General features: G+C 36.2%; 2 protein-coding genes across 4 annotated transcripts; both read right to left on the bottom strand.

The window, feature by feature from the left end:
* Positions 1-1116: 1116 nt before the first annotated feature.
* On the bottom strand, positions 1117-4150 carry LOC113694967 (thiamine phosphate phosphatase-like protein). Its single transcript, XM_027213907.2, has 4 exons — positions 3863-4150; positions 2935-3056; positions 2632-2830; positions 1117-1659 (listed from the first exon to the last, which is right to left on the bottom strand). The coding sequence occupies exons 1-4, from the start codon at positions 4001-4003 to the stop codon at positions 1363-1365; spliced, it is 759 nt and encodes a 252-aa protein (XP_027069708.1). The 5' UTR covers positions 4004-4150; the 3' UTR covers positions 1117-1362.
* Positions 4151-5313: 1163 nt separating this feature from the next.
* LOC113694960 (protein NDL1-like) lies at positions 5314-10205 on the bottom strand. Of its 3 annotated transcripts, none has more exons than XM_027213897.2 (11): positions 9529-10199; positions 7857-7956; positions 7623-7720; positions 7386-7474; positions 7175-7235; positions 7009-7095; positions 6811-6912; positions 6666-6722; positions 6493-6548; positions 6267-6402; positions 5314-5822 (listed from the first exon to the last, which is right to left on the bottom strand). In XM_027213897.2, the coding sequence occupies exons 1-11, from the start codon at positions 9592-9594 to the stop codon at positions 5613-5615; spliced, it is 1062 nt and encodes a 353-aa protein (XP_027069698.1). In that variant the 5' UTR covers positions 9595-10199; the 3' UTR covers positions 5314-5612. The 3 variants fall into 3 exon arrangements, with proteins under 3 accessions (XP_027069698.1, XP_027069699.1, XP_027069700.1); XM_027213898.2 differs by having other exon boundaries at positions 6835-6912; positions 9529-10197; XM_027213899.2 differs by having other exon boundaries at positions 5761-5898; positions 9529-10205.
* Between the last annotated feature and the right edge of the window lie 178 nt (positions 10206-10383).

Below are 10383 nucleotides of genomic sequence, written 5' to 3'. Positions count from 1 at the left end.
CATATTCATTTCCTTTTACTTTAAAATTGAAAACAAAGAAGATATTTAATTCTAAACACTATCAAGTGTTTATATCGAATTAAATTTGGATAGAAAAAATAAACAAAGGAAAAGTATGACAAAAAGAAGTAAGTGATTGGCACTTTCAAATTTTAAAACAATTAGAAGACAAGTAATTCAACTGTTAAAAGTGGTGAGTAAAAATTTCAAATTTAAACTGTAATTTGTTAGCACGATCATAAAATTCGAGTTAGGACCCATTAAATAGATGACATTATTATACAACTTAATAAATAAATTATTACCAAAAAAGAAAAGTCACAAATATTGAATAGGTTCACATGGTGAAATCATATATGGGTTTAAACCAAAATTATTAGTTTTAAACCACTATATATATTTATTGAATAGCATGTGTACAACTACGATTAACCTGTTTTGATGAAATTAAATAGAGATATATTACATGATATTCATACTATTCAGGTGAAATCAAATAGATATATACATGGGTTTAAGAAAAAAACAGTATTTGTTCATATAATCATTGAGGGATGAAAAAATTCATTTTGAAAAATGTAAGGAATGAAAAAATTCATTTTGTGAAATGTGACGGACAAAATAATTTATTTTGTAAAATGTTAGGAATAAAAAAATTCATAAAAAATGTGAGAAACTATGAATCGAAATATGTAAAATTTGATTTGAAAATTTTGCTCTTAAAAAATGATCACGTGCAAGGTACGTGGTGAATTCCGACAAAAAACTAGTTGAAAACTTAAATAGGAACCAAATTTGATCAATATGAATTTTAAAGGACGTAAAATTACACTTTTAAAAGTGAAAGATGAAAAAAATTATTTTACAAAATATGAGAGATATTTTGAACGATTTTCCCTACTCTTCACATCACAAAGGAATCTCATTCATTCATGATAGTCCTATCCCTTGCGTACAATCGTTTATCATCTGTCTAGCTTTGAAAGGCGTAAATATAAAATCTTAACAGGTGTTTTGTTCTTCGTTTTCTTCTTCAAGAAGATAAGTTGATAGCAGATTCTGGGCAAATTTGAGTTTGCATTGCAAAGAGGAACTTATTCTCACCCTTTTACTTGATTGGGTTGTAAAGATTCTCCTCTTTGTTTCTCTAAATGGTATCCGATCTCAGAAGAAAGAGTTAATGGATATTTAGGTCATTCTACTACAGCAAACTAGCACAGAAGATCAAATTTGATGCAATAAGGCCGGGACCCCTCCAGAATGGTAATTAGCACCAAGTTGAGAGATAGACGACAGCGCAAAAGTTGATTATGGATTTATGGGCTTGTGCAGTAGTCACTGGCATAATCCATTTATACCATGCTAACGACTTTCATCCACCGGTGCCTTTTTGATGTCTTCACCAGAGATTCTGTCAATCAGTGCAAGAAGGATGTGCTCAAGTTCTTCACCATTGCACCATTCATGAACTTCTGCTTCAACAAACTCTTGATTGCTCCTGATAAGTTCCCATAAAGGATAATGCTTTCGAGGCAACGCGCGGTCTCCTTTACCAAGCTTCAGAATTGGGCAGAAATCACCGTTTCCATCCCCAAGATATATGAATTTGGCCTCCCTATGCGGAGCAATTGAAGCTTGGATCCGCTTAATAACAATACCCTGCGTGAAAAGTTTGCTGAAAAAGTTTAATTCATTAACACTGATAACAGGATTACTGCTACAATAACAGACTGGTAACTAGAAAAAGGATATGATTGTCAGGAGTTCAAAGCGTAACCACCATCACAAACATCTCTACACAATATTCACGACTCGCGAGATTCTCTCGGAAGGCCTCATTGCCATTGACTTGTGTAAGAGTAATTCAGGAAAGACTAAGCATCAAACAACATTTGTCTTCATATTATAAAGCACTTCAACCAATACATCTTTGTACTTGGAGAGCCTTTTTTCCCCTTGAAAGAATTTAAAATTCAATTGTTACTGCCAATTTTACCATTTTCATCATCAAAAGCAACTAAATGGAAAGTAGTAAAACATCAGCATTCAAGTCCAGTCAAATACCCAAAAACTAAATACAACTGCAGAAACAAAGTATTGCCAAGCAAATACCAATGTTAGCCAAATTGAAAGCACAGTTGAAGCTAGCTCTCTTAAACACATATATTCCATCAGGTAAATAAGAAAATAGCAAGCTGTTTTAGCCCCAAAGAATTACAGATCGTGGGCGAGAGGAAAAGTAAAAGGTGCAATATTTTCAAAATATGGAAGCCTCCATGCACAAAAGGTGCATGAGTTTTGACAGATTGACAACTGTCATCCAAGTTGCTCTTTATCATCTACTAAGTCATGAATAATGGGGGAAAAAAAGGAAAACAGAAGTAAATGGAGAGAACATCAAGAACCAAAAGCAGCTCAAAACAGTAAGAAAGTTTGCACGGGGGACAGTTTTTCTGCTCCTTCGCTAGTGTTTATTTAGATCACATCAGAAATGTTGGGCGTCTATCATGACAGCAGACGAATGCAACTTGTTTGAGGGACACTTTAATCTTGAGGAGAAAGTCTATACTAAGATGGTAAAGTAAGTAGAAAACAAAGTGGCGCGTCGCTTAAATGTAAAAATGAGAATACCTTGCACATGTTGGAAGGGCAGAGATGGCAACCATGAGGTGACGCCAAGTCATTGTAAGGGAAGATCTGAAGCCTTCCATGTTCATCCACCAGAGTTGGGTTTGTGATGATCTCTGAGAAACAGTCATACAGTCCATGATGCTTTAATATAGTCTCAATGTAGAACTTATTAGCATCACTAACCACCTTTAGATCACATCTGACATAACATGAAATAAATTAGCACAACCAAGAATTTTAGTTTCTTATAAACGAAAGTAGATGACATATGTTAGTCAAGATGAAGGCACACTAGAACTTTACCCCAAAGCATGTGCAGATTTAATGGCTGCAGCAGTACGTTGATGCAATGGAACCCCTTTTAAACACTCAGCAATGTCTTTTACTGTTCTTCCCTGTGAGTGTAGTTCCTTAACCATCCTATCCTAGAAAACAGAAGACCGTATCATAAGTGCCAATTACAGCTCATCAATCTTCAATCTAGAATTCCAGCCGTGAAGCCAAAAATAAAGATTATATACCCAAGATAGTTTAAATCCCCCAGTTTTTCTTTTCTTTCATTGCTCTTTTTTTTTTGTCAGTGCAATTATGGTTGGATACAAAATGGTTACAAAATGAATATTCATCTTCAGAAACATTATATGAAGAGCAAAAACTTGAATCACGTTATATTAGACCTTGACACTTGATTAAACATTCGACTAACTTATATGAATCTACCTCATGTTTCTAACTTTCTACACTTCGAAGAAAATCCCTGAGGCTCAGGGGCTTCGATAGCCAATTTTTGGATCCAGCGATCTCCCAAACAATTCAACATGCATTACATGCTTCAACTGTTCAAACCAACTTTAATTACTCAAATGTAAGTAAATGGACATGCATTACATGCTTAAACTGTTTAAATCAAACTTCAATAATTTAGATGCAAGTATATGCATGACATCCCAGCCCAGAAGGACCAACTTGTGATGAACAATTGTTTCCATCAGAAAAAAAAAAAAAAAAAAAGACGAGCTACATCTAAACAGAACCAAAAATCATAACATTCACAAAAAATCAAAGTTAATCCTCAACTAAAACCGATCTCATGCGCCAAAGAAAAAACTCAATTAACACAATCCAAAGTTTTCGACCCATAGAATACTCAAAGACATTAAACAAGTGAGGACCCTATGCATTATGATTGAGCGATCACACTCGGATATTTGCTATAACTACTACTGCTAACCATGAGAGATGTCCAAGATAGAATGGGTCGGAGCTGATTGAACAAGTGGGTCAGACCCATTCCTTTAATAACCCATCTGTCAGAATCGTCGTCTATCAGCGTCCGGTCGAAGTCGAATATTATCACGATCTCGCTAGCCATTTTCAGAGGTTTTTCGGCGACCCGAGAATAATATTAAAAAAATAAACAAATTTTCCCGGGCGCCTATGGTACCTGAAATATCAAATATGGCGGTAGAGTCCAACTCCGCCTTTGACTGCTGGATTTTCCTATTTTTCCTTTTCTGGGTCTGTGTTGTTGGGTTATCAATACATTTACTAAATGATTTCTATGCGCAAAATCAGTACCATTGTTATTGGACCAAAATTTCCCTTTTCCTTTTTTCCCTATTTCCTTCATATAGTTTTTTTTTGAACCTTTTTTTATAAATTTTTTCCCTACTTTTAGTCCTAAAGTTTCGACAATTACTAGATTAATTATCTTTTCGAAAAGCTTACCCAGTGGTTTCGATCCCTCTCCTCCAAAACCCTTTTTGTGTTATCTTGAAATTTGGAATTTTCATTTTTCTCTAAACCATTATTGTGTCTATTTTTAGATGGGTCACAAAATAAAAGGTGGTTTCGGTAGAAAAGTTTTTTTAAAAGCTAAAGTACAAGCAATTTTAAGGTAATTAACAATTTGTGTGTTTGGATTGAAGATTATTTCACTTTATTTACACCTTATTTACACACACTGATTTGCTTGCATCATCAACATATTTTTCAATCATCTTTTTATCTCACATACATCATATCAGAAAAAGTGTTACAATAAAAATATCTCAAATAATTTATACATTTCAAACACACTTTGCGTGGAGCACATATAACAAAACCGCAAACTATATGATTGTGGTGCCATAATTGTGTTGAAGTGGATCTATTTATCCATTTTCAATAATTATTTTAAATGTGAATAGTATTCTGCCATATTGATGTGATAACTTATATATTCAGTAAAAAAATAACAAAGACAGTAGGCATTTATCTACGCTCATTTCTTATAAAAAAGTGCCCAAAATATGGGGTATTAGTCCAACTTCAGGTGGGCGATTTGAGTCTACTCTTGAGGAGTCCAAGTCAACATGGAAATACAACGTCGTCTCCAGGGTGGTATACAAGACGTCCGCAAAACCAAACACCCAGTTGGCGCTTGCATCATATCTTCCCAGAACCACCTCGTCCCATGCAATATAACAGTTGAGAAAACGACTGACGCCAACCTTCTTTTAATTTATGTTAGTGGCTTACATGTGGCGGCAGTCCAGGCTGCCCACCAAGCACTTTGAACCACCTTGGCGAACATGAATTTGACAGTTCCATCAGGAAGCTGTTAGGGAGGTAATGTAGATCGCCGAGAAAGCATGACAAAGTCCAGACAAGTAGAATACGTGTCACAGAAGGGTCAGCACCTCACAAACTCAATTATTGATCGCTTTTCATCATATATTAAAATGTCTCTTTCAAGAAGTTACAACTCCGAGAGAATTTTTATGACTGAACTACAAATGAATGAATTCATATCTCCGCCGTCTATATCCATTAAAGAATATCATCATCATCCTATGTCTATATCTACAAACATATCTACCCCATTAACAAAACAATTGAATAGAATTACAAAAAAGATTAAAAAAAAAAAACGTCGATTATTCATATACAAGATGTAATTTGAATCCAACATTTTCTTGGTCTGTTCAGGATAGTCAATATCAAATCCGAGTTTTGATTGGTTTTAGTTTCAATCCCATGCTTTCTGGAGAGAGAAGCTCCGGTGATATGCAAGTTGGGCTCAGAGGACTCCGAGGGCTACCAGTAAACTGGCTTGGTCGGTACATTCCATACCCCATTAAGAAGTACTCCAAGGGTATCAACATCGCATGAGGCTGCTCTTCTGTCACCATTGATCCACAAGCCTGGACCTGGAGAAGTCCCAATAAATCAGCATTTGACAATTGTGTTGTATTTTCTCCCTAAACTGATCCCACATTAACTCCCCTGCATATCATGCTATAATAAGTAGCCAACTGATTGGGCACAAGATCTCATAATTATTGCCTTGTACAGTGAATTCGGATCTCAGCAATTGATAGAGACATTGTAAGATGGATTTTTCTAAGAGGTGCTACAAACCCTTACAAAATTCAAGGCAGGTGACTTGAGTACTGCTAGTTCAATATCTTTAGTGCATTTCTCTCTTAAAGTCTGACTAATATGAACAGTGGAATATGGTGAAGAAACTTTCCTAGAAACCAAAAAAAAGATCAGGACCCTATTCTATTTGGCTTCATTTGCAGAAAAGCTACGAGTCCAACATGAAGTACAATGACAACATGCCATTTAGGACAACGTCATTCACAGCATACCTCAACTAAAGCACAGTATCTTCTGTCCAGTCTGGCTGTCATGTGGAGAGCCTCACCATAGAAAGGAGAATTCTCCCCGACAAATATTAGTGTTCGACATTTCAGTGTCTTTAAGCCTTCAGTAATATCAGGTCTCCTGTTCATTGGCAAGGCATGTAATTGTAACATCAATCCAAAAACAAAGTTCAAATGCCCAAATGCAATTAAATGCTCAAATTTCTTCTACCTGTTAATAGCTTGAAGAAATCGAAAGACATTTAAGCTTTGCCTCTCATCTAGCAACTGGAAACAATTTATATAGAAAAAAACACAAACCACAATAAGTAAGCATCTGGCCAGATATAACATGAATATGTCTGATTCAAGCAAAAATGCAGAAATAGAAGAATAAAGACTAACTCTTCGGCAAGCTTGGACTATATCTGATTCTGGAACTTCTGCACTACCACGAACTTCCTGATGCAAGTTCAGTTAACTTCCTTAGGTCGAAGGATAGTGGGAGAAAAGGGAAAGAAAACATAGGGCTAGATGGAGGAAGTCTCACTGATTGATCAGAATACAAGGATACCTTGCTGAAGAACCGATAAAGTAAGCACTCCTTCAGCAGACTACACATCCCATAGTAATATAGCAAATTTGACATCACCTACAGTTTAGCAAAAATTTTAACCTTAAATTGCAAAAATTCCTTTAGGCCATGTACAAGAAATAGACGTAAAAGAGGGAAAAGAGAAAAACAAACCTTATTACAAAACCACTCGGTCCAGGAAGGGGTTCTGCATAGTGGAGATACAAGGATCAATCCCAGGACCCGCTCCCTATACTTCATCTGAGACAGAAACAATGTCAATCAAGGAAAAGCAAGCACCATTAGATGACATCTGCATGGATTCATGAAAGTAACATACAGCAAACATGGAGAGGATGTAAGCTCCAGCTGTCACCCCCATGCACATCACTGCACCCAGCCTACATCATCAGATCACACTTTGTTATCAGGAACAAGTGAATGATCAAGATACATATAGGAAATTATGAGCAAATTAAAAATAATAAATATTGGAGGAAACCAGCACAAAATAAATACTGCATTTATTTGACTTGTAGCATAGAAATTACCGAAAATAATTTAGAACCTCAATTATTTGATCTGTTAAATCGTCAACAGACAAAACTGGATCATCAGGACAAATTGCTGCAGCTCCCAACTGCAGGAACTCTTGTGGAAGTCCCCAAAAAAGTATTATGTGAGTAAAAGCATTACTAAGAAAATACTATGTTTAGAGCCGAAAAAAGAACTGCGACCGCAAAACATAATATTTTAAATACAAAGCCAACACGCAAGACTTTACTGACCTCATGCCCAGGAGGACTAATGTGATAGATGCAGAAATTATGTAGCAGCAAAGTAGCTGCTTCCGGACAAAAGAACAATCCTTGAAAACAAGACACGTCTGCAAAAAGACAGTTTAAAACCACTGATCAGACTAGAGAAAATGATCCAAAGAACAAGAGAAATGTATCTTAAAAAAGAAAGAAAAAGAAACATTTTGAGCGTCTAAATTGTAAAAGAACAAGCTCATAACTTACGATTTAGAGCTAAATCAGGATAAGTGACTAGTGCAGGCTTTTCTCTGTCTCCGTATACTATAACAGACACAGAACCACGGCCAGTCCTTACAATATGTTCCTGCATTGACGATAATGTCTGATGTTAAGGAGAACTCTATGAGGCAGAGGGACTTCAAACCAAGGACAAAAAGATCAAGTAGTGCTTGCAGTCAGTCTGCAATTGAAATTGTATCTGACCAATTCTAATTCCAATAGAGAACCAACCGCACCATAACTCCAAATTTCGGGAAACTATAAAAAAAAAGGACAAACATACTCCGTACCATTAATATCTGTTGGACAAAACCAATTCAACTAAGGAAAAATCGTTGCTTATTTGTGGCAAACTTGAAATAAAAGAAAACTTCAGTCCATTATAGGCAATTCATCCTCTCTTGATTAATTAATTATACTCTTACTTTGGCAAGAAAAAGAGAAAAAAAAAAGGGTGGGACAAGAATTAGCTTTTAAGTTTTCCAGTGATTGGACTCTTCAAAAAGAAAATCCAGCTTAAAAGAAAAATGTGGGGCCAACTACAAATAATGCCCTGACAGATGGAATAATCAAGTGATGATTGCAACGCCTAACCAGTAAGAAAAATAACACACAGGCAGCACCAAAAAATGCCCAGAGTAACTGCCACGGTGGTTATGGTTTAAATAACTGAAAATTAGAACATGACAGGTGTCACAACAAAAAAGTTTGCATCATTTGGCAAATTTTAACCAATAGATTTCAAGAATCAGGAAACCACCAACTGGAAACGTCGAGAACAGATAATTCTGTCTTTACCCACCTTATATAAAATGCCCAGAAAAACACCAAACATAAGTCCAAAAAACCTAACCGCTTCAAATATTTTATGCCTGAAATTTCACTTGCCAGATTTGATAGCTCATACAATACTAGCACTTTCATTCTGCAATACTAACGCAACAGGAAACCCTCATTGCAATCCTCCTCCTCCCAGTCGCGAGGGGAAAATCATTGAAGCAAAGAAATAAAACGAGTTAAGATCCATTATCTCCTTTATCTTATAAAAAACTAAACAAAAAAAATAATCGTCAGAATCTAAAATTTTTTAAACCCCCTCAATTGACGCAAATTTGTAAGATATTAAGAAATGGCTACACGGCATTTAGTAACAAAGGATTGAAGCTGGATGAAATTTTAATAACTCAACAAAAACGGATAATTAGCTAAACAAATCATATCTCAAAATTTGGCTCAATAAATACATAAGTTCCAACTGCAACTGCAGAATTACAACTCCAGGGTAAGAGATCTCGTGTTGGATATCGACGATATTTGGTTACTTAATTTGGGAACAAAACAATTGAAGAAGTTCCAGAACTCTAAAGCATTGAAAAGAATTCACCAATTACCAAGATATTACACAAGAAAATCACCACAAAGAGTAATAAACTAACGAATTACCATTAAAGATTATCTTCTCAAGCAAAAAAAAAAAAGAAGCTAGAACTGACGTTTCGTTTCTTTTTTCTTCTTGAACAGACATATTGAACCGAAAATCCTCACACAGCATTTCATCATTTTGCGTAAAATCGAGTGTTTTCATAAATAAACAACACAACTCAAAAAAAAAAAAAAACAGAGCGTAGTAAGTTGATAGGTGAGAGAGAAAGGGAACCTTTCCGCCAAGATAAATGGTCTCGACATCGACAGAAACGGAGTCGCTTGAGCTTGACTCCGCCATGGCCAGTGGCTCCGGAATTCCTCGCTTGGAAACCAAAAGGAAGCTCGATTTAACACCTCTTCGTCTATTATAATCTATATAGAGAGAAAGATACAGAAATATATAGAATATATCAGTCTATATTGAGAGGTGGTACAGATGGATACAGAGGCCGTGGCTTCAGCTGTAATGGCTTATATACCAAGCGATTCTCTCTCTTTATTTCATGTCTCTCTCTCTCTCTATATATATATATATTTTTTTTTTTTCTTGTTTTTCCTTTATTCTTTTTTTCTCTCTGTACCCTCAGAAAATGAGAAATCTATGGCCGTTCCTGCAAACAGAAAATAAACTCCACCCCGTCCACCGACAGTTATAAGTCGAATGAACTAATTCTTTTTCTTTTGGCTGAAGTTTCTCTTTCACACAGTGGAAGCGTGGGGAGGAGACAAACAGCCGGGGACTGCGAATATATCGGATTAAAACCCGGCTCCGAAAGAAAATATGAGAGCGAGAGAGAGGGAGGGAAGGAGTGCAAAGTCAGAACAGGGAAGGGTGTGGTCAAAATTTAACCGCAGTTAAGAATGACCGACAGCTTGGCTGCCTGGCAAAGCCCTGACTCCTGACTCATCATTATGGGGTTGCGGGAATGGGGCTTATGGGCCCCAACCAAAAATTTAGGATGAGGCGGCGGCTAGCCTGTAAGCTCCGGTGCTCGAACCCGTTATGGACGCGAGATAACCACGGGATTCATGGAAACTATCTCTCTTTTTTTTTTTCTTTTTCATTTTTTAAAATTTATTACCAGCC

This window comes from Coffea arabica, chromosome 6e (assembly GCF_036785885.1).
Source record: "Coffea arabica cultivar ET-39 chromosome 6e, Coffea Arabica ET-39 HiFi, whole genome shotgun sequence".
In the NCBI taxonomy this organism is placed as follows: domain Eukaryota; kingdom Viridiplantae; phylum Streptophyta; class Magnoliopsida; order Gentianales; family Rubiaceae; genus Coffea; species Coffea arabica.
This window is presented reverse-complemented; position numbering and strand designations above follow the sequence as displayed.

Coding starts and splice junctions, on each gene's coding strand:
- LOC113694967 (XM_027213907.2), bottom strand. CDS start 4,003: ATGGCTAGCGAGATCGTGATAATATTCGACTTCGACCGGACGCTGATA. Junction 3,057..3,862: donor TATCTTGGACATCTCTCATG/GTTAGCAGTAGT, acceptor TCTGTTTTCTAG/GATAGGATGGTTAAGGAACT. Junction 1,660..2,631: donor GCCCTTCCAACATGTGCAAG/GTATTCTCATTT, acceptor CTTTTCACGCAG/GGTATTGTTATTAAGCGGAT.
- LOC113694960 (XM_027213897.2), bottom strand. CDS start 9,594: ATGGCGGAGTCAAGCTCAAGCGACTCCGTTTCTGTCGATGTCGAGACC. Junction 7,236..7,385: donor GAGGTTCTAAATTATTTTCG/GTAATTTCTATG, acceptor CTGATGATGTAG/GCTGGGTGCAGTGATGTGCA. Junction 7,096..7,174: donor ACATCCTCTCCATGTTTGCT/GTATGTTACTTT, acceptor TTTCTGTCTCAG/ATGAAGTATAGGGAGCGGGT.